Source organism: Lepeophtheirus salmonis, chromosome 5, assembly GCF_016086655.4.
Source record: "Lepeophtheirus salmonis chromosome 5, UVic_Lsal_1.4, whole genome shotgun sequence".
Classification (NCBI taxonomy): Eukaryota; Metazoa; Arthropoda; class Copepoda; order Siphonostomatoida; family Caligidae; genus Lepeophtheirus; species Lepeophtheirus salmonis.
In genome coordinates, this window is record NC_052135.2 from 8,423,754 (window position 1) to 8,446,268 (window position 22,515).

General features: G+C 33.8%; 5 protein-coding genes across 14 annotated transcripts in view; 3 read left to right on the top strand and 2 right to left on the bottom strand.

The window, feature by feature from the left end:
• LOC121117266 (protein spire homolog 1) overlaps nucleotides 1-7,583 on the top strand; it is a 71,999-nt gene extending 64,416 nt beyond the window's left edge. Inside the window, exons 4-10 of the mRNA XM_040711644.2 lie at nucleotides 3,736-4,055; nucleotides 4,123-4,365; nucleotides 4,425-4,563; nucleotides 4,687-5,267; nucleotides 5,330-5,560; nucleotides 5,624-5,850; nucleotides 5,913-7,583. Of these exons, the coding sequence (XP_040567578.1) occupies nucleotides 3,736-4,055; nucleotides 4,123-4,365; nucleotides 4,425-4,563; nucleotides 4,687-5,267; nucleotides 5,330-5,560; nucleotides 5,624-5,850; nucleotides 5,913-6,078 (1,907 nt within the window). The 3' untranslated portion in view covers nucleotides 6,079-7,583. The remainder of the gene's footprint in view (nucleotides 1-3,735; nucleotides 4,056-4,122; nucleotides 4,366-4,424; nucleotides 4,564-4,686; nucleotides 5,268-5,329; nucleotides 5,561-5,623; nucleotides 5,851-5,912) is intronic.
• On the bottom strand, nucleotides 7,511-10,576 carry LOC121117267 (uncharacterized). Its single transcript, XM_040711645.2, has 3 exons — nucleotides 8,509-10,576; nucleotides 8,319-8,438; nucleotides 7,511-8,253 (listed from the first exon to the last, which is right to left on the bottom strand). Exons 1-3 carry the CDS (start codon nucleotides 9,242-9,244, stop codon nucleotides 7,697-7,699), a joined length of 1,413 nt encoding a protein of 470 aa, XP_040567579.1. The 5' UTR covers nucleotides 9,245-10,576; the 3' UTR covers nucleotides 7,511-7,696.
• Nucleotides 10,577-11,077: 501 nt separating this feature from the next.
• On the top strand, nucleotides 11,078-15,154 carry LOC121117504 (V-type proton ATPase 116 kDa subunit a 1). Of its 10 annotated transcripts, none has more exons than XM_071888208.1 (5): nucleotides 11,265-11,589; nucleotides 11,669-11,762; nucleotides 12,222-12,713; nucleotides 12,778-12,900; nucleotides 12,970-15,154. In XM_071888208.1, the coding sequence occupies exons 2-5, from the start codon at nucleotides 11,702-11,704 to the stop codon at nucleotides 14,853-14,855; spliced, it is 2,562 nt and encodes an 853-aa protein (XP_071744309.1). In that variant the 5' UTR covers nucleotides 11,265-11,589; nucleotides 11,669-11,701; the 3' UTR covers nucleotides 14,856-15,154. The 10 variants fall into 10 exon arrangements, with proteins under 10 accessions (XP_040567899.1, XP_071744311.1, XP_071744309.1 ...); XM_040711962.2 differs by having other exon boundaries at nucleotides 11,279-11,589; nucleotides 12,769-12,900; XM_040711965.2 differs by lacking the exon at nucleotides 11,669-11,762 and having other exon boundaries at nucleotides 11,078-11,589; nucleotides 12,769-12,900.
• Nucleotides 15,155-15,164: 10 nt separating this feature from the next.
• Nucleotides 15,165-18,157, bottom strand: LOC121117506 (calnexin). The gene is made up of 3 exons (XM_040711968.2): nucleotides 18,096-18,157; nucleotides 17,157-18,037; nucleotides 15,165-17,101 (listed from the first exon to the last, which is right to left on the bottom strand). The coding sequence occupies exons 2-3, from the start codon at nucleotides 17,649-17,651 to the stop codon at nucleotides 15,902-15,904; spliced, it is 1,695 nt and encodes a 564-aa protein (XP_040567902.1). The 5' UTR covers nucleotides 17,652-18,037; nucleotides 18,096-18,157; the 3' UTR covers nucleotides 15,165-15,901.
• A 299-nt stretch (nucleotides 18,158-18,456) lies between these two features.
• On the top strand, nucleotides 18,457-20,806 carry LOC121117507 (transmembrane protein 70 homolog, mitochondrial). The gene is made up of 2 exons (XM_040711969.2): nucleotides 18,457-18,990; nucleotides 19,070-20,806. Exons 1-2 carry the CDS (start codon nucleotides 18,577-18,579, stop codon nucleotides 19,277-19,279), a joined length of 624 nt encoding a protein of 207 aa, XP_040567903.1. The 5' UTR covers nucleotides 18,457-18,576; the 3' UTR covers nucleotides 19,280-20,806.
• Nucleotides 20,807-22,515: the final 1,709 nt, after the last annotated feature.

Sequence of the window (22,515 nt, forward strand, 5' to 3'; positions counted from 1 at the left end):
AAAAGTGTGTAGATATACATACATATTACCAGGGCTGTAATCAGTAACCCCCAATAACTTTTATAGTGGTAGTATTTATCGGCCCTATTAATGATGAGTCATCCATAACCACTCTAATAACAAAACTGTGATTCCGGGACTTTATACATGGACAGATTTGAAGGCCAGTCTATACACTATAGAGTGTCGGAGGCATGAACATTAACAACCAAATTTTATACGAATCAAAATCCTTGCTCCTCTTTAATGAAGAAAACTGGTGAATTAATTATTGCTGCGTCAATGTAGATCCTATGATAGAAACCGACAAACCGAAGGACTTAAACTCATGACCTTAACTAAAAAAATTTTTGGAGAGTGGAGCTGTGTGGTTGACAAACTCAAAATTTATTCTCCTATATAATATCATACTTTCGATTTATTATAAAGCGTTTTCATTGCCGTCAAAAATTGCAACATAATTCAAGTATGTAGACGTCTTCTTGAGGTTTTAAAGTTGATATTTTTATAAAATGAACAAATTTCCAATAAATCTCTTGATTAAACTCGATCAAATGGCTTCATGAATAAAAAAAAAGACTCAATATCTGCATTGATTAATACTTTATATCAATGATAAAGAAAGATATTCGGATTAAATCAAAGTAATATGTACTGAAAATTCATATAAAAGGATAGATAGATTTGTACATTTTTTTTTTTGGTGGTGGGGGGGGGGATTTATTAGGGACGATAAAAGTAGGATAATTAGATAAATTCTTTGAATTTTAATAGTTAATTTATTGTTTACACTATGGATGTTTAGGTTGTATAACGACGTAATAACAATGTTTTTAATACATTTTAGTGTAAGATATACAATAAAACTAGGTAATACTATTTTTGATTGGCGGCAGTGAGGATTGATCCCCCGTTCCTCCTCCTTCTCCTCGCTTACTTTGTTTTCCTATTAATTTTCTTAATTGAAGCGTAACCTAGAAGTCGTCATAATTGACAGTAATTGTCTATGTGTGAGGAATTATAAAAAATTGCAGAAAGGCTTGCTTACATACATTAAAGTGAGTAAAGAAGACATACATATATACATGGCAATGTCTTGCCTGAATTATTTTAATGGCTCTACTTAAATGGTACACACTAATGTCATGCATAGACATCTATAAAGTTGAACAAACTCTTTTTCTCTCTTTTCTTTTTAATTATTATAGTTAATTATTTTTTGAGGCACATGGCTTGACTCACACACTGGAGTGGTCAGAATATTATTATTATTATTACATATCATCATTATTTTAAACTGAATCCTTGGGGCTACTTACTACTAGTAGTAGTATATATTTTAAAAGTAATGAATATATATATTACACATACCCTTAATGTGTTGTAGCTAAAAGAATGCCATTGTCATTTTAGTAGTAAATATCACTATTAAAATACTCTTTTTACATGTTATGTGTGTAGACACTCTGTAAATTGCTTTAATATCATTATTATTAACATATTCCATGTGGTTCTCAATAATAATAATAAAAAAAGTGCTATAAAATACGACCAGTGACCAACTACTTCAGCAGTTCTAAAAAATTATTGCATCATATTGCCCTAAAGTCGAGTGAAAAAAGAAAGAATTAGGGTAAGTCATCTATTTGACCACAAACAAGTTTGATGATGTAATAACAATATTGTTTTGAAATGCATAGGTACATTATACATCATATATGCTCTATGAACAAAACAAAAACATGAGGTTTCCATTCTGAGTGAGTGAGAGAGAGGATAAAAAGATTTCACTGTTGACTACTATATGGTTATTGGTAGTATTGAGACTGTCCAGCAGGGATTTTTTTTTTCGGTTCGGTCTAAAGCAATTTTTCTAGACTGATTTTTCGGTGCAGACCGCGGTCTCAGACTATGGACTGATTTATTTGGTCTCATTATAAGAGACAGATTTTTTTTTTTTTCTAGATCAACCATTATTGATGTTTTCATTATAATATATAAGGAATATCTGGATAATCATTAAAGAACACGATATGTTCTAGTACAAATACTTCATACATATAAAATTCAGAATAATTCAAAATTTATACATTCATATATTACAAAATGAAATTAAAACTAAAATATATAACAATTCTAAAGTTAGCCATACTTGTAATTTGATAATTCCTAAGACCTAGAATCATTCTTAATTCATTACGATCGGTGTAACTGGACTACTATATTCTCCAAGAGAAGGAACATAAGGGAAATCATAGGATTATACTTTTATCTAGACCATCCATCTCAGGAAATACTCGAATTCCGAGTTCCGTATTCCAGGAGGAGGATGGGGGGGGAATTCCTTCTCTCTGTTTAAACTTTGTATGACATCATTGTTCCTTGTTCACAATTTAAAAATACATTTGACGTCCTAAACAATTTATATGTAAAATTTGTCTAGACCGAATTTTAAATAATATCGATTTTTTGGGAAGACCAAATTGTTCCTTTGGACCGGTCTAGACGGTATTTTACCGTTGGATCGAACTAGTCCAAACTTTTTTAAAGTACCGAATTAGTTCGGTCCAACAAAAATCAGACCATCGAACTCCAACACTAGTTACTAGCATTGAAACTCTGTCAGAGACAGTTAGATTTGTCTCCGGTTTAGTATGAAGTGACTGTTTTTTAGCCGATATTTTCATCCATACTAGTTTTGTGTCAGTCCCCACTTATTTGGTCTAGTCTAGACCAGTCTTAGAACTGGTCAATATCGGTTCTTAGGACTGTCAATCATTGATACCAGTTCTTAACTTTCGGTCCTTGGAATGTTTTATCAAAATATCGATGGTTTGTTAAGCCAAATAAGATATATGAAATATGTATAAAGATTATTGCACATATCTTGAAAAAAATATTATATTTTTTCATTATAATACGAACATATTATACTGTTATATATATATATGTTGTATAGTTTATTTTATTATATCACGGAATAATTAAAAAAACGAAAAGAAAAACCCTCATTGAATTGACGAGGGATAGATTTTACCTTCTTTAAGGACTGACAACTGGGACCGGATTGGACCGCGGTCCTGGGTCCTAAATAAGGACTGACACAACACTAGTCCAGTCCGTCAGTCTCGTACCTTGGACGGAAATTAAATCTGTTTCATAGCATAGACCGAACCCCAACACTACAAATGATTACCTATTTACAAGTATCAAATACCCAAATGAATATTGCATTTATTATCATTCCTCTAATTGCAATGTGGGAAAATTGATAAGGGAATAGGTTGGATGGATGGATAGTTAGTTGAAGAAGAAGAAGCCCTCTGGCATCCTTCCTATTCCGTAGTACCTTAATGCACTGATCTATATTTATTCATTAGGTATTACTTGATGTAAACAGAAAACATCCAATGTTACTACTCATAAGTAGAAGGAGGGAGATATAGGTAGGCATTATCATCATCAACCATTATAAAAAAGGATAAACGGAGGAGGAAGAGAAGGAAGATATAAAAATTCTTTCGAATATGTGTATAAATATAAAATGGTATTCGTGTATAATAAAAAAAAGTGGTTTTGAAAGGAATAATAATACTAATATCATAAATATATAATTTTTTTTAAAGCCTCTCCTCAGCTTCTTCCTAAAGATTTTGGGGTAGAAAAATGACTTTAAATAGAGAGTACTTTACTTATGATGTTACATACTTATATTAATGTACATATTACTTTCAGATTCTGAAGATACAGAGATTGAAGAGGATCATCGAACGATCGAAACGGATGACGAAGGTATAGAGCAGGATCATGATGATCTATCCTCCACTCAACAACAATCAAACCATAAACTTTCTCATAATTTATCCTTCTTGTATCGTGTACTCAATTTGTGTACCAATCATTTGTCAGTCTCGAAGGAAGCAGACCTACATTTTAAAAACGTTTGTCGTGCACTCGTTACGGAAGCTTTAGAACTGTCTTTTTTTATTGAGAGAGTTCAAAATAGGGATTTAAATCAAGCCAAAGAAATCCAGGAACTTGCTTTATTAGATTGGGTAGGAACAATAAGTTACAAACATTTATGCGTGTATCATTATAATAAATTATTTTCTCGATTTTCAGGCATGTTTGTGGAAAGAAACCATGTTTCAGCTCCGTCAGGGAGTAAAACTCAAAAAGACAGACTATACTAAAACCCCTATTGAATATGGACTGACTCCCTATGAAATTCTCATGGATGATATCCGATCTCGAAGATACAAATTGAATAAGGTATTGGTCAATGGTGACTTGCCTCCTAAGGTCAAAAAAGATGCTCATGACATCATTTTAGATTTTATTCGATCTCGTCCTCCTTTAAAACCCGTAAGTTTTTTAATATTTTCTTTTATGTACATAAATATATTACTAATCCTTCATTATAGGCTTCGAGAAGAGTCCTTCCGCCTAAAAAATTGAACGTTACTCCCCAAGAACTTCTCATGAAAAGCATCTGCTCTCCATCTGCAAAGGCATCTCTCAAAAAGACTCCTGGGCCACCTTCTCCAAAAAAGTCATTTATAGGTAGAGTAGTAGTATAACTTTTTAAATATTATTAAAAAAATATTTTCTTTCTTTTGAAACATTATTATACATACATTTATTAACTAGTTGAGTAATTATTATATATATGCGTATATATTTCAGAAGGATACCCCAAAAGTATCATCCCCTCCATTTACACCAGTGACGAACTCGATTCTTCATATCCTCTGAAAGAAAAGAAACCAACATCACCGAAAAAGCTTTCAAATTCTTCATCTCTACTTTCATTAACACGAAAGCAGAGATCTTCTATTCTATGTGAGAAGAGTAGAAGCTCTGGGAATCTAAAAAGACTTATTAGACCAGATCCTCATTTTTTAAAATTTGATCCCTATGATGAGGATGATGATTTCTTTTCTTCGCCTTTGTCACCTGAACTGAAACGATCTCCTTCTAACTCTCCTACAGCTAATAAACATAATGTATTCTCATCCGGAATGGGTCGTTCGCATATTCAGAGGAGAAGTGAAGCATCATTAAACAAATTCGTTACGAATCTTAGTCCTATTTTACCGGAGGCACGTCGTGTCTCCTACACTTCTCCTTCTGATGCGGACTCAGTAAAGTTGAGACAGCTTAATTTGGCAATGACTTCTACGCCAAATATATTGGGGAGTCAGGGTGATTCATTTATTTCTCCTCAATGCTCCCCTAAACTAAACAGCAAAATATCTAGAAGAGATGTAAGCATTTTAACTTTTTTATATCCTTGAATTTCACATTTAATATTGCTTTTGATATTTAGGATTGGTCTATTTTCAATAAATGCGACTTGTCGTTGGAGGAAATGATTCACATTCGTAGTGTTCACACCAAAGCTGAATTAGAGGACTCAGTGGTCGAGCCTCGTATTAAAACGGATCTTGAAAGTTCTAAATTATGCTTCTTATGTATGAAGAACTACTTTGGCTTTTTTTCATGGAGCTATAAGTGCAAACTATGTAAAAAATGTGTATGTTCATCATGTATGACGAAGGTAAAAGAAAAATGCACGCCTATGTCCTGATTAAAAACCATTTCTTTTATTTGTCTCCCTTAGATAAGAATTCCATCCGATGACTTCTCAAAAATATCCGTTAAATCTATACACGATTCACTTGAACGTGAGGACTCACCGAACTCAAATGAACAACCTCGACTTAAAGTTAGGGCATTTAATTCCTCTGTGGACCTCCAGGATAGATTATCCTCTATTCCTAAGAACAATAAAATCAACTCTGAACCCTCTAGTCTTCCTTTAACTCCCACATCAACCCATGATAAAAAGTAAAAGGCACACATTTGATGTATTCCTAAAATACTAATCCGTTTTCCATTTATTACTCTAGGGTCAAACTACGGAGGTCAAATACGTTGAAACATGAGCGTGAGTCGTTCAAAAAAGGTGATGGTACAAGTATGATTAGTGTATGCTTAAAGTGCAAGGAGATAATTCAACACATACCTAAAAGTCAACGACGACAGCAAGTTACAAGATCACTATGTCTTGGTTGATTGAATGTGGGAGAGTCTTGACGAAATACTACTAATAATTGGTGTGGTTTTTTACTGAATATTTAATTGTTTATCCTTCGTTTCTTTCATTTATAGTCTTCTTTTATACTACATACATTTATATTTAAAAACAAACAAACAATATTATCTATTGATTTAATTGAAGTTTATCCCCTTTTTTTATATTACATATATCAGAGATGATTTGCAGTTTGAAAAAGTTGTTATAATCTTTATGTGGCCCCCCTACCCCACCCCCTTTCACACCCTTAAAAAAAGAATCATATTTAATAAGCGTTATCTTTTTAGTTATTCCGAAGGGTTATTTTATATTATTTAATTATTTTTTTTAAATCATTATTATTTTTTTATTTTTTTGCAAAAACCAATTTGTCCCCCTGAGAGCTTATATATATATATGAAAATTTAGGAATTTTATGTAATAATATCCTTCCATCCATTACTATATGACTGAAATTAATTAATGGTATTGTATGGGGATGATCCTTTAGTAAAATAAGGTCACACTCAATTGTGCGATTATCCTTATTTTTAAGAATAGAAGATTGAAAAGAAAAAAAATTAAATCAATTTTTTCATTTGGAATAATCTTCTTTCATTATCATTTATTATAGTAATAGTAATATTTTTGAGATACTCTGATTAATATTCTAATTAGTACAAATGAGTTTATTGGATGATTAAAAATTTGCCATTTGTTCGTCGTGTTCCCTCCCCCTTCCCCCGGATATGTTTAAATTTAGTTTTCTATGATGTAAATGAAATCGATCTCTTTAAAAACTTCAATCCCTTCAAAATACAGATCCTTTTGTTTATATTTTTGGAAATTATATTCTCATTATTATTATTATTATTATGTACTTGAGATAGCGTATTTATATCGAGAAAGGAGAAAATGAAATCTTAAAATATCATTAATCGACTATATTTTTTTCTTTCTTAAAAGTATACAATATTATTATTATTATTTCATATATATATATATGCGAATATATATATATATATATATACATAATTATAATTGTTATTTGTGTCTTTCGGTTGTTCATTTCCAAAATATCTTCAAATTTTCCCTTCTGATGAAAAAAAAATGTAAGTTGTTCTTCAGTGCCAAATTTTATTGTTTCAAAAGCTATTTCTTTTTTTTAATAATATACTTATATAATTTACATTTGATAGAGTACATACTTATGTATACATCTATCTGTGTATACTTTAAAAGATAAACTTGTCAGGCTAATAACAAAGTAAAAATAAAATCCGATCCGTCTTTAATATGATGATGATAATTAATAATTATCAAATGTAAGACGACATTAAGTTTTTGATACTTTTATTCCTAATAATATATATTTCGTGCATTCGTCCTACCTAACTCATTCTTTTAAATTAAAAGTTGTACTATTATATATTTACTTAAATTATATATTTTCTCAAATCTTACTTAGTGTTTTATAACAATAAAAAGATTCATGCTACATAAATTCGATCGATCAATGTTCATTAAGAAGTTACGATAGTGTTTTACGTTCATATTATTATCTGCTTTGTCGCGTGTATTTGGCTCTAATTATATATATGTATGTATCTACATAGATTAGAATAGCTTTCCTAAAGGTTGAAGTTGAAAAAGAGTTCTCGTCTCATGAGTTGTTGGAACAGCGTATTCAATATTATTAGGGGTCACATAAGTAGTGGAGGGATTCATTATTGCTACATTTGGTGCAAAGTTATTTTTTGTCACTAGATAGGAAGCTGAATGAGTAGTAGAGGTGAGTAATGGATTTGAGGCTTGAGTTTCTATTTCTGGAGGGTTAGAATGAGGAAGAGGAGGAGAGAATATCCCTTGGGAGGGAGATTTATGTTGTCGTAAATGACTACTCAAAGAGTCTTCACGAACAAAACCTGCATTGCAGAGATGACATCGAAAATTGGGATTGCAAAGTGATTTAGTCAATGTTGTTTTGCTATCCCCAGCAGATCTTCCATGCTTCTTGTTAACATGGGCAGAGAGTGCTCCTTCCCACCGACATGTAAAATCACAATAAGAGCAATGATGGAGGTGCTTGGGCCCATGTTTTTTACGAACATGAGCACTAAGAGCCATTTGTGTAGTTGACGTAAAGTCACATAAAGCGCACTTTAAAAGAGTACCTAGAAATAAATATATGCAAACTTGAGCAAAAATTAGCAATGATAAAATAATTAATTGTACATACTTGAATGTGATTTTTTATGTTCTTTAAGGAAGGTGAGACGGTCTGTCTGAAAGTTACATAATTTACACTGATATCCTCCAGCCTTTCTGTGATTCGATGAAATGTGACTCTCCAAATTTGCTGTTAAAAGAAAAAAATTATACTTTAATGTACATAATTTCATAACTCACGTTTATAATTTGAGCCTTACATTTAATGGTGACTTTATGATCACAATAGGGACAGGTATAGGGTTTTTCTCCTGTGTGAATACGAACGTGTCTCTTGAGATCCGAGTTGGTTTTAAAGGATGAAGCACATCCTTCATGAGGACAAATGAATGGAGAATCCCCAGTATGAGATCGAAGGTGAACAGTGAGTTGAGAGGAGTCTTTGGCTTTATAGGGACAGAGCTGACAGGCAAAGGGTCTCTCGTGAGTATGAACACGACGATGTTTTTGTAAACTACTGGAGTCAATGGCTCGGTAGGAGCATTCTGCACAAGCATAAGGCTTTTCTCCACTATGTACACGTGAGTGTGTCTTGAGCTTGTCTCGTCGGGAAAATGATTTTCCACATTCCTGGCATGAAAAAGGTTTTTCCCCTGTGTGAGTCCTTTCGTGACGGAGAAGGACTTGAGGGTATTTGGAGGAAAAGTGGCAGTTGCCATGGGAACATCCTTTTACTTCTGGAGGTGGCTTCTTTGAAGGTGGCGGTGGTGCTGCTGCTTCTGTTGGTGGTTCCTGTTCCAATTGCAGCTGAAGAGAATCCTCTTCTACGACGACCTCCTTGCGGACCGCAACCTTCTTCTTTGAAACACAAGTCTTTTTGTGTTCCAGGAAGCCCTCAATGGAGGATAATATCTTCTTACAAACACCGCAGACATGACTATCCTCCTCCTCTACCTCTTCTTCCTCTGGACTCCTCCACTCCGAGGAGTCACTCATTCTCAAGGGACATTTGATCACATTTATATATCTTAATAATAATTTGTAAGTGCGTATTTGAGCTTTTTTTGATTCATTTGATATTTGAATTTCTCAATCTTTGTTATTATTAAAGAAACTTTATTATTATATCATAATAATTGTGCAATTCTAAGAAACAGCTGTCAGCAACAGCTCCATCTAGCATATAGCCTAGGATCTAAAATTATATGTACTACTTAATAATTGTTTCTTTGTCAGTTAACACAACAAAGCTCTTAAGTCTTAAATATCCACAATTCATTTAATTATAATGTATCTAAATGCTTAATAAGATTTTATGATTGTAACTAGTAAATGATATATTATGAAGTTATTGTCGATTCAAGAAATCAATCAGTTCCGTTTTATATTTACACAGACTAACATTTTTGTATGAATATATCATAATGATTCTTCAAATGAAACAAAAAGGTATTTCAAAATATACGAAATTCCAAGTTCCTGAATCCTGAAACAAAAAGATTTACTTGAAAATAATATATTTCTTTTCAATTGAAAAATCATATATGAATATGATTTGTGAATGTATTTTGCATGGTGATAAATGATATTACTGCTCAGAAGAAACAATTATAAATATAATTACCTGGTTATTCCATATCAAGATTGCCCCAAGATTTTCACCTTAACAACTCCGAATTTAATGGTATTTAGTATACATGTTTTGTTTTGGTAATATTTCGATTAGAATTAGAAATAAATACGCCACTATATTAATTATATACATTTATTTCATAAGTTAATTTTAAATCTAATTTTCATATTTTCTAATTATTCTCTTCCTTCCTCGAAATATATCTAACACAAAAAATGATTCTTGTCCATATCTTTTTTTTTTTTTTTAACATTCATAGTTAAAAAAGTTAATTCGATTTAATTAAGATAAAATTTAATCAAAGTAAACCAATTTAAGATCAAAAGTAATATAAGGGTCATGGCCCCAAAACCAGCTAAAATCAAAACAAGTTCAGAATAATACTTTTTCCACATATTTTTACCTTTGAGAAATACTTTATTTGTTGAAATTGAACCCTAGGTTCCGAAGATAAGATAAATTATTTGATATATGGGGTGTACCTCAGTTTTTTTTTAAATTACAAAAATAAAGGACTCCATACTATTTCAGTAATGATTCATCTGATTGAAGAAAAAATAATTACCTCTGCAACGAAGTTATATGTTTTTGTTTCTATTTGTTTGTTAGTCACCAGGATTACGGCAAAAGTTACAGATCTTTTTTGGTCAGTCATTACTTTGAATACTCAATACATGTAGAACAATATGTAGTATATTAACTTTGAAGGGAACTACCTTGGGAATTATTATACATATATCTAGAAACATATGTGAATGAATACCTTCCATCAGTTACGGTATGTCGAAAATAAAGCTGTTATGAAAGTGGACAATAATAATATGTAATTGTTGTTTGCATAATATTATAAATTAGTTCTTATTATTGTGCATTTTACTACGATAAAGCGAGGTATAGTGAATTTCTGAATATTTTACATCTATAATAGAAAAATCAAAAATGTAATAGCCCTTTATTTACAAAAGACAAATTTAAAAAAAATCACAACAATTAATATTATTAATTTCAAATTGTTACAGCATACTTTCATTTTTTGACAAAAATGCTGTCCTATTGATAGTATAAATGGTAGGAACAGGAAGGATACAAATGTTTAAAATTATTCGAAGCTAGCGTATCTTATAATAATAGTAGCACTGCTATCTTGAAATAAAGGGAAGCGTTTTCATGAAATAATTCATGATAAATGTAATGCTATTTTCAGATGATGCTCAAACTGGTGAGACAATACTAATTAGTAGTTTTAAATATCCTCCCCGACTCAGTTGCTGCAACCTATACTAATAAATATTAAAAATACTAAGTTATTAAGTAATAATAGGAAAGTGACCTCATGCAGGAGTTATACTTATGTGCCAGCTAGAGGGACAGCTTACTAACTACAGAGAGGGAAGAACAAAGAGACAAAGCTGAGATAGTGAAAGTTAAAGCCTTACGGAGAATCATTATTCATTGTAATTTGCAGCACTAAAGCTGTCAGGTCTACTACTTAAGTTATAGCAGCAAGACGTCCTTTAATTTTCTACATATATATATATTATATAAATATTCTTCGCTACTGAATCCAAGAGATTAATCCCTTGATGATAAGGTCGTCCTATTGCTATTGGCTATTGATATTTTATTCATAAGGGACTCATAGAAGACTTGGTACGTCGCTCGGCCTGCTCTTATCTCGTCCTCAGTTGTGCATTATTATTTGGAAAGGGTATGTAATTTGTAAATAACTATAAATGACAAATGTTGCTCTACGCAAGTGAGTGGAGATTCAAGTTTGTACTCTGTAGATACGTCAAGTCAGTTATAATCTATCTGAGGAGATGAGGGACGTAGTTGTAGGAGGAGAGAGAAACTGGGAATTGGAGGAGACTCCTCTTTTAGGTAATTTGATCATTAATAGACCATAACAATAAAATAAACTCCCCTTTTTTTTGTATCCCACCGACCAATCCAATGGGAAATGGGATACAGAGAATTAAATATTAATTTGTAATATAAGAATATAGTGAATACTACTTAAAATTGATACTTAATAATAAGTGAATACTGGATATAATACTTGTTAAAAAGAAGAGACTCCAGCGAGGGAGAGATTCAGACTCTCCACTCTAACATAACATACCTACAACAAGTCGCAAGTGTCCTTTTTTGAGTGTAAGTTCACTCTTCCTGCTTCAATTTCTCTCTTTGAGTTTGCGACTATGGAGACTATACCCATGACATCCATCACCTCCCAAAGCAAGGGTACTTCTTCTTCCCCTATCTCCTCCCAAATAAGAACCTTAAATCAAATCTATCCCTTTCCAAACCTTATTTTAAATATTTCATCTTTTCTTTTAGGTAGGAGATACTCCTCCTTGGAGCACAAAATGGCTTCCAGTCTCTTTCAATCGGAGACAATGTCCAAATATCAGCTCTTCCTTCAGAGTGAGTCTGCATATCGCTGTATCTCAGAACTCGGTGAGATTGGACTTGTAGAATTTCTGGATCACAATCCAGACTTGTCTTCCTTTCAAAGAAAGTTTGTCTCTGAAATTAAACGATGTGAAAATATGGAGAGGATTTGTCGTTTCTTGGAGAAGGAATGTATGATGGATGATATACCTCTTGCAGAGCTCCGGCAAGAACCAACAACACCTCCCATGCGTGAAATGTTAGAATTAGAAACCCATTTAATTAAATCGGAGGAAGACTTGATCCAAGTTAATAACAGTTATATAGTCTTAAAGAAAAAACTACTCGAATTAATGGAAATGAAAGTTCTTTTTCGAAAAGCTAATAATCTCTTCACTGATCAAAATATGCATTTTTCAGAAGAGGGGGATCTCTTTCGTAAGTATGCTCTTCAAATAGATCATTTCAATGTCATGATACATATTCCTTTCAGGTACTACAGAAGAACAAGGAATCTCGTACTCTTCCATTGGTGTTGGTGAAATGGGATTCCATATCATCGCTGGTGTTATTGATCGTAATCGACTTCCATCTTTTGAAAGAATGATTTGGAGGATTTCAAAGGGTAGCTAACTTTTGCCCTCTTAAAATTAATTTCAATTGATTTACAAGTTTTTGTATATATTTTTTTAAGGCAACGTTTTGCTCAAAGCATCTGAGATAAGTGAAGATCTGAAGAACCCAACTACAAACGAATCCCTAGTTAAAAGTGCGTTTATGGTTTTTTTCCAAGGAGAACAATTGCGGGTTCGAATTAAAAAAGTCTGTGATGGATTCCACGCTACTGTGTATCCTTGTCCAACTTCAGAGTCTGAAAGAATTGAAAATAATAAGAACGTAAATACTGAACTCGAAGATCTTTCAAAAGTTATAAAAAAAACTGAGGATCATTTACATAATTTATTGGGAAGTGAGGCTGAGAATCTAAGGTCATGGTACATCAAGATCCGTAAAATTAAAGGAGTGCACCATTGTTTGAACATGTTTAACTTGGATGTGACGAATAATGCAATGATTGCAGATTGCTGGTTACCGATCGCTAATGTTGAGGAAATTTATGATGCTTTAAAGAAAGGAGCTGAAGCATCTGGATCCAATATGTCTCCGATTCTAAAACCTGTTTCCAGCCCATTAGATCCCCCTACATTTAATCAAACCAATAAATTTACTGGTGGATTTCAGGCATTAATAGATTCATATGGTATCAATTCCTATAGAGAAATAAATCCTGCTCCTTTTGCTGTCATCACTTTCCCATTTATTTTCGGTGTGATGTTTGGGGATATTGGGCATGGGCTTATTATGCTATTGACCGCTCTTTACTTGGTACTGAATGAAAAGAAATTGAAGGACATAGAAAATGAGTTGTTTGTTATGCTTTTTGGAGGACGTTATATTGTTCTTTTGATGGGGATATTCTCGATTTATGTTGGGCTTATATACAATGATTGCTTTTCCCGCTCCTTCAATATTTTTGGATCTGCGTGGTCATTTCATGGCTCCTTTAACGATATTGGAGAGTCTGTTATGCTGGACCCGGCAAACATTACTCAAAACTCAGGATATACATATGTTCTAGGCATTGATCCTGTATGGCAACTGTCTTCCAATAAAATAACCTTTCTAAACACTTACAAAATGAAAATATCTCTCATTTTTGGTCTAACTCACATGGTTTTTGGAGTCTTTGTCTCCCTTTGGAACAAAATCAACTTCAAGAAAACATTTGATATTGCATTTGAATTCATTCCTCAAATACTGTTTCTTCTTTGTACCTTTTGCTATTTAATTTTTTTGATATTCTTCAAGTGGATCATGTACTCTGCAGGCAATGGGATTTGGTCCGAACATTGTGCACCTAGTCTTCTCATAACATTCATAAATATGATGCTCATGAAACAGGATAAACCCGATCCCAAGTTGGAAGCTCTTTGCCAGGGGAAAGAGACTTATATGTTTGATGGTCAAAGAGAATTACAACAAGTTCTCTTGATTTTTGGACTTCTGATGATACCAGTTATGTTTTTTGGAAAACCGATCAAGATTCTAGTGAGCTCATTTCTTCGTCGCTCTAACTACAGCAGTATTGGAGATGAAACAGAAACTCAAGTAGAACAAGAAAATTTTGGAGATATTCTTATATTTCAGGCAATTCATACGATAGAATATGTCCTTGGATCCGTCTCACATACAGCATCCTATCTTCGGCTCTGGGCTCTCTCTCTTGCACATTCTCAACTCTCTGAAGTACTCTGGAATATGGTGATGAAAAGCGGATTTGGTCGTGAAATGAAACATTCCGTCATGTTATTTTTTGTTTTCAATTTTTGGGCAATGGCCACAGTTATTATTCTAGTTCTCATGGAAGGGCTCTCTGCCTTTCTTCACACACTTCGTCTTCATTGGGTCGAGTTTATGTCAAAATTTTACGGCGGCCAAGGAACAGCTTTTGTCCCTTTCTCATTCCAAACCTACCTTCGAGAGTCATATCTTGCCGACAAGGAGTTTCTCAAGTCTTAGCAACAAGTTTTTCCCCGATGATGATGGGATATGTGTGATATAGAGCTTATTTATTCACAATACCTTATTTTTATATTTATATATATCGTCAAATGATTTATATTTAGTTATTCAGACTCATGATGCTGTTTCAAAAATATTTTTATTACTCGTTATACGTGCCTTTGTAACTAGCTCAATTTATACAAGCCATGACATGTCTTTTTAGATTTAGCCTTTTTAAATATTAATGTTGAAATTTCTATATTTTACTTTATATACATAAAAAATGAATCAGCAATAAATCAATGAAAAAGAAACTGCACTCACTTAAGCTCGTTTTTTTTATTAACAATTTTCCTATTTAATTGATACAATTTAAAAAAAATTCAAACAAGGATATGAATATTAATCATAGAGTAGTGAAACAGAAAAAATCATACTTAATGTTAAATAATAATAGCAATAAGAATTATTGCACACGTACTCCAACATAAAACTGAACGCTCAAAGATAATTAAAAAAGAGATGCATTTCACAAACAAAACTAATTCTTTTGGCTTTTAGGTTACCAGTTTGAAACGACCTTGCAATAAACAAACAAGAACAATTATCTAACAAGTTGCTTTATGGATCGATAATAATACATTACATGTTGTATTGGTAGTTAACAATAAATTAAAGGTTTTCAATAAATAATAATTATTATAGAAAATTAACTATAACAATAATTATTAAAAAATAATTCTAACTTATGCGTATCTTCAAAGAATAGGAAAGTTCATCTTGTGTCGGAATAGAGGTTGAGCGCAGTTGCATAGAGTAGAGTAATATTAAGTTATAAAATGCAATAATAAAACAAAAAATATACATACTAAATTGCGAAATAAGTCAAACTAAACGATAAAATGACCAAAACAAAAAAAATCAAAAAAATCGTACATTTAAATGAAAAAAATTGAGTGTGTATGAACATGCTAATTTTCTCCAAAACACTTTAATATCAAATTTAGTATCGACGATAGCATTGAGACTATTATTACCCAGAATTAAAAAAAAAAAAAAAATCATTCTTTCCTTGCGCGTCTTTTTCTAGGAGATGATTTAACTTCTACTGAAGGCTCTGGAACAGGCATACTAGAGTCGCTTTCATCATCCTCATTCTCCTCTTCATCATCATCTTCCTCCTCGTCATCGTCTTCTTGGACGGCGTCTGTTTTCTTAGGATCAACTAAAGGCTTTGTGTCTCCTTTACTACTACTTGATCCTCCTGAGAAACAGAATGTGACAATTAAAACAAGGGGAAGTCCAACAAGTACAACATAAACAGCATAGAGCCAAGGATTTCTATTGGAATAAAGAAGAATCCTTCTAAACATTCCAGCATCATTAGCGTCTAGCTTTTGAATCTTCAAGTCATAGCTCTCAGCAGCCCATGAATTGGCTATTTCCAGATTATCCGTGATTACTAAATTATCAAAGTAAATATCCTCTGACATAGACCAGAGCTCAATACCAACGGCTCCTATGGATGAAAGTCTTTTAAAAGGCTCAGGATCATTGAAATAGTCAGGATTCTTAATTTTCATTGGCTTCCACTTGCCCTGATAATTTGGATTATTGATGAGAGGAGCACGCCATTTTCCTTTATAAAGTGGATTGTCAATCATAGGCCTTTTCCAAACACCACAACCCGGTGCTGAAACACAGGTTGGGTTATCAACTAGTGGAGCTTCCCACTCTCCGTCCATTTCTTCATCCCAATCCTCAGGTTTCTCTGCCGTAGGATCTGGAATTGTTGCAGGTTCATCATCTAACCACCCATCAGGCTTGGAATCCGTAGTATCAAGAATTTGTCGTGGCTGATCCTCATCCCAGTCTTCAGGTTTACTCGCTTCAGGATCTGGAATTTTTTCAATTTCGTCCCAATCTGCGGGCTTAAAGTCTTTGGGGTCATCAATCTCTGGAGGTGGATTCACAGGAGGTTCAAAATCTTGCAAAAGGGATCCATGATTCACAATCTTGTAGTCGATGCTTATTTCGTAGGTTGAATCTGGATGAAGGATGAGACGATATAGATGAGGTCGTTTGTCCTTTAAAAACTCTTCAAAGTTGGTGCGTTCCTTCGTATCCAACTTCTTTGCATTTTTCTCTGTGATGGAGCCATTGATGGGATTCATGTGTCGGAAGATGAAATGGAGCTTAGCATCAGAGCCACATTTGTCCGGGCCGAACATGATGGTGTAGGGAGTCTTGTCGTTGAATCCCTAGAGAGAAAAATACAATGTAAGAGCAAGAGAGGCTGAGAAGCGGACTCCTTACCCTGGATTCGAAGGCCTTGTCGTACGAGATGAGCTTCAGATATCCGCCACCGCAGTCCTGCCCCTTCTGGAAATTAACCTCGTACTGGAGAATGAGCGGCTCTTCCTTGAAGAGGAATGGCTTCCTCAGGAGGGAAGAGATGGCTGCGTGCTTCGCCTTAGACTTCAGCACAAGCCCAAAGTCCCCCATCAAAGGATCCTTCAGAGCAGCCTCACGGTTCCACTCCCCATCATATTGAGAGAGATCCACTTCCTTCCCCTCCTTTTTGGCCGAACTCTTGGTCCACCGTCTCTCGAACCCCGCTACATCATCGAAATGCTCTCCAAAATAGACATCTGGGTCATCCTTGGGCGGGAGGTACACCACATCATCTTCCGTCTTCACCACCTTGGAGCTCTTCTTGGAACTCGACGACGACGACACTTCCTCTTCATCCTGCTCTGCGCCAAAGGCTAGGCCCAGGAAAAGGAATCCCAGGAGACGATGAGCCAACATTTTCTTAGTTCCTACTTAATTAGCTTCACACCGGAATCAACTATCAAGACTTGACTACCGGAATATATCATTAAAAAGAAAAGAGAAAGAAAATCAAATGGGGGAAAGAAAAGAAGTACAGATAGGGGGACACAAAGTCAGAGAGACAGGGAGAGAGAGTGGGAGAAAGGGGATCACACATACTCACACTCGCACCTCACCAGCTCCGATTAGATTAGATTAAATGACACTCAAGGACTTATATTTACACAGCTCAGATATACAAAGACACACTAAGAGAGAGCTCAGCCTCTTTCCAGTAAATTCTTTCCTTCCACAACAGGCACACCAACAGTAGGAAAACATCATTTCCTACGGCCCAGCTTCTCCACTCCTATTTTCAATCACTTAATATTAATGTAATATAATCAATTTCTGTGTACATAACACATATGAATATAGTACTTAGTAGGGGATCCATGATCCCGTGCTTTAAAGCTTGTTTCAATACAACATAACTATTTATCCATCGCTAAAAGAAACAAAAAATTTACTGTATAACTTGTTGTACATCGTTAAAGACAATTCCGAAATAAATACAATTACTTAATTATTACATGGACTGAATAAGATGCATGTTTAGTAATTCTTGAAGAATGTAATAAAATCTAATTCAAAATAATTTAAATAATGTGTAATTTAAAAAAAAATAGGATCATTAAAATAATGTGATTTTAATGATAATAAAAATACGACTTGGTTTTTATTATTATTGAGGTTTTCATTTTATATGAACAAATGAGTAATGACATAAGAAATTAATACGGGTTGTCTGTTAAGTAACAAACAGCCCATTGAATGCTACGTCTTTGTTTATGTTTTGCTTTTGATAAAAACAGCTGAGAGAATTTTATTTCTATCACACAACCTCCACTCTTCGTCCAAAATGATGTTCATTACCACTAAGGGAGGACTCTTCCGGATGGGTCTTCCTTTGACCCGCTTGACTACCCGATTCTGCTCCACCCACGTTCCCAAGGATTTCCCCCGTAGTAATACGGTAGCCGAGGAGAAGGAGATCTACAAAGGGATTCTGAGCACGCAGATCAAACTAGTGAAGTCTTTTAGTCTCATGACCTCTGGAATTGGACTTGCCTGCCAACCCGTTATTTTTCTTCAGATGCAATCTTCCAATGTGGCTCTCATGATTGGTGCTGGAACTTTTATCTCCTTTTTTACCTTTGCCACTCCTCTTCTCATTCACACATTTGCCAAAAAGTATGTGACACGCCTAACCTACAACCCAGCGGAGGACGCATACACTGCTGTCACATACAATCTCTTCCTCAGGCCCAAAAAGGTAACATATATTGACTAAGAGTACTAACTCTCGAGACATTACATTGATTCATTTCTTAATCTCTCTTCATTCTTTGTAGATTACGTTCAAAGTTGAAGACGTGGATGTTCCCTCAGTTCCTGGAATGTTTACCACATTCAAGGCTCATAACATACCTCTCTTCATCGATGGAGAAAACTTTAAAGAGAACTTGGAACATTATGGAAAAATCATGGGATATGACAAGCCTCTCAACCTCAGGTGGGATAACGACGAATCCCTCAAAAAAGACGATAAAAAACAGTTTTAAACATATAATTTATCACACTCCATTGTTGATAATTAATAACAGCTACGTTTAAATAAGATAAGATCAACTCAGAGTTACTACATCAATTCATTTATTTCTTTTACAACAAATTGTTCCAGCAATTTTGAAACATATTACAATGGGATAGAATCCTAAGAGAATGGGCACAGATTCGTATAGTAAAGTAATGCCTACAACAGTCCAAAAATCTCTGTAGGCCAAATCGATGGTGTGGGTTTGGATGGCTAAATTCACTATGACCTTTCCTAGAAGGCAAAGTAAGGTAAATGAATTCAAAATCCATAAGGTAGTGTCTAAAGAATTCATTCGTCTTCGGGCAACTGATATTGGATATGTACTGGCACGAGTGCGAACCCAGTTTGTCGCCCCAAGTAAAGTGATGAGTAAGCCAGGGATGAGAATGAAAACAACAAGAGCAATGATATGAAAGCCAATGAGATAGTTTGAGAGGATGAAAGATCTGAGTCCAAAATAGTTTAGTAAATGAGGAAAAAATCTCCTTGTAATGACTATAACCATTACGCATCCGTTAAAAATGATCGCAAATAGGAGAATACCACAGCGGGAATGATTGATTCGTGAATTTTTCCTTGGTCTAAAACTCTTCAAAAATACATCAAAAGTCAAAGCTGTGAGAAAGTAGAACTCTGTTCCTAGGAGAACTAATTCCGTTTCATAGAGTGTATTTGTGATCGTGAAGGGAGAGTATGGGTGCTTGAAGAGTCTTGTTGATGGATACGATCCATAGAGAAAATGATCCACTCTTCCTTCCCAAAACACTTGGTACCCAACATGGTTAAAGAAGTAAAGGACATGGAAAATATTGAACAATAGAAGTACATGAAAGTAACCCACACGCCGTAGCTTCCCACTACATATCACTCCAAGAAAGTTCACAATATTAAATACTCCGGATATGACAAGCCATCCAACGGAGAGGGTCAAGGTTCCTATATTCAATTGCCATCTCCAATCCTCCACAAAAATCTCTTGTGTAGATTCTTCATCTTCTTGAATGAATTCGATGTCTGGAAAGTCCATCATATCCTCATAATCATTCAACACTCATTACACCTCTTCAATTGTCTATTGTGTGGATTACTCGGATCCACTTTAAAAAAAAAGAAGATAAACTCGTGTATTTTTGAACTCACTTCATGAGTTTTCTTTCTACGCGCGAGTGCGCGCCTACAATTCTTATAGCAGATTTTTTTTTTCCTTCCCTATTATGATCCAATACCTCAAGAAACGAAACGAAATAAAACACAATAATAAATAAAAATAATTCAAAGGAATATAATATTAATATATTGAGTAGCAACATACACTCGACGTCTCTACTCCCTCCTTGCTTAAGAATTTTAAATGGACAAGTGGGGAAGGAAAGAGCTTAGTGGTCTTTTCTGTAATAAAATATTTGCTTTGTAGACAAAAAAAAAAAAAAAAGAAGAAAAATAACGTTTACATTAATGAATTTAAAAGGAAATACACACAATTATGCGTTAACCTATGTACTAAAAAACAAGATTCTTGTACAGTCAAGTCCTGTAAAGAGTTTATTTTCTTGTAAGAAAGGGTGGATTATTAATTAGTCAAATAAAAAAATACTCTGCAACCAAGAATAATGATAGTTGTACTTTCAAAAATATATATATATATATATATTTAATGGCTTAAAAATGCAGTTGTTTTTCTATGCATCTTGGATTTATATATAGCATGTCTTGTCGGGTCAGTTAAATCTTCTTGACGTCTTTTCTCCCTTTCAAAATTTTAAATCCAGTCCAAATAGAAAAATGCTGATATTTTAAAGAGCCAAGGCTGGCCGGAATATGCCAAACGGGGGTCCTAATCCCAATTTGGGTAGGAAAAAGTATTGATGTGTAAGTCCTTATTTATTTGGTCTAGTCCAGTCTTAGGATCATTTCTTCGGACTGTCTGTTCTGACGGTGTTACCTCGATAACACAGAAATACTCTATGTATTTTGTCACCTGTTGATACCCTCGTCTCACTTGATACATCATCGCTAATGCTGTGTCGGTCCTTATTTATTCGGTCAAGTCCAGTCTTAGGATCGGTCCTTGGAATTATTCATAAAAATGTCGATGGTTTATTTAGCCAAATAAGAAATATCTATAAAAATGATTGCATAAATCTTGAAAAAAATATTATTTTGATAATTAAAATACATTCTATTATATAACAGAATAATAAAAAAAGGAAAAGCACCATAATTGACGTCATGAGGGATCGATTTTACCTTGTTTAAGGACCGACACGTGGGACTGGACTGCGGTTCTTAGTCCGATATAAGGACCAACACAACACTAGTCCTGGCTATTTTATAATATAGTATTTAAGTTATTCTATACTTATGCTCTGTTTCCACAAGGACAAGAACACAATTCCTTGTTGATTTCTCGTCCTTTACAATTATATGTATGTCAGGGGCGGCTGCTCGGGGGGGGGGGTCTGTACCCCCCAAAAATGGAGAAATTTTAGAAAATTACTTCTATGGATTAAAATTAGCCACCCAAATTCAATTTAAGGATTTTTTTTTCTAAAAAAAAGTATTTTAGAAATTTTTTTTCGATTTTCCTGTCATAATTTTTATAGGATTTCTTTTCCAAAAGAATGGTAATTCGTTTTGGAAAAAAACCAATCTCCCCCTAAATAAAATCCTGGTACACCCTGTTATATATATATTAGTCATATTATTATTGAAATTTAGGCTATCAAATACAATTAAAAATGTATGGATACGTTTTTTTATAATATTACTAAGGAATTTTATAATACGGTATCGAATAAATTATAAAATACTATGTGGGATTTTGATATTATTAAATAAATTTAATTCATTTTAAAAAGTTGTGGATAAATAATATGACAATGATAGTCTGGGAGGGCTTAAGCTAGATACCAATAGCAGTTGGTATGATCGACTTTTTGGCTTAGTACCAGATAATTTTGGGCCATTTTTCTTTCTTTTTGGATGAAAGGCTACTTGATAAAATAAAAGTAACGACGTGTACTAGAAATGATTAAAAAAAGTTGAGTGACGTGATCAAAGATAGACTTTATCAGTTTTAGGACTAATATGGAGTGCTGAACTGGAGGGCACTGCAGTCTTCCGTCCTAAATATTAATAAGGATCGACACAGGACAAGGTATAAGTAGATACGATAAGGTTAATAACTGAGACAGGGCCAGT

Coding starts and splice junctions, on each gene's coding strand:
- LOC121117504 (XM_040711962.2), top strand. CDS start 11,702: ATGAGGGACGTAGTTGTAGGAGGAGAGAGAAACTGGGAATTGGAGGAG. Junction 12,714..12,768: donor AGAAGAGGGGGATCTCTTTC/GTAAGTATGCTC, acceptor TATTCCTTTCAG/GTACTACAGAAGAACAAGGA. Junction 12,901..12,969: donor GATTTGGAGGATTTCAAAGG/GTAGCTAACTTT, acceptor TATTTTTTTAAG/GCAACGTTTTGCTCAAAGCA.
- LOC121117506 (XM_040711968.2), bottom strand. CDS start 17,651: ATGTTGGCTCATCGTCTCCTGGGATTCCTTTTCCTGGGCCTAGCCTTT. Junction 17,102..17,156: donor ACAAGGCCTTCGAATCCAGG/GTAAGGAGTCCG, acceptor TTTTCTCTCTAG/GGATTCAACGACAAGACTCC.
- LOC121117267 (XM_040711645.2), bottom strand. CDS start 9,244: ATGAGTGACTCCTCGGAGTGGAGGAGTCCAGAGGAAGAAGAGGTAGAG. Junction 8,439..8,508: donor TCATAAAGTCACCATTAAAT/GTAAGGCTCAAA, acceptor TTCTTTTAACAG/CAAATTTGGAGAGTCACATT. Junction 8,254..8,318: donor ACATAAAAAATCACATTCAA/GTATGTACAATT, acceptor ATTTATTTCTAG/GTACTCTTTTAAAGTGCGCT.
- LOC121117507 (XM_040711969.2), top strand. CDS start 18,577: ATGATGTTCATTACCACTAAGGGAGGACTCTTCCGGATGGGTCTTCCT. Junction 18,991..19,069: donor TCTTCCTCAGGCCCAAAAAG/GTAACATATATT, acceptor CATTCTTTGTAG/ATTACGTTCAAAGTTGAAGA.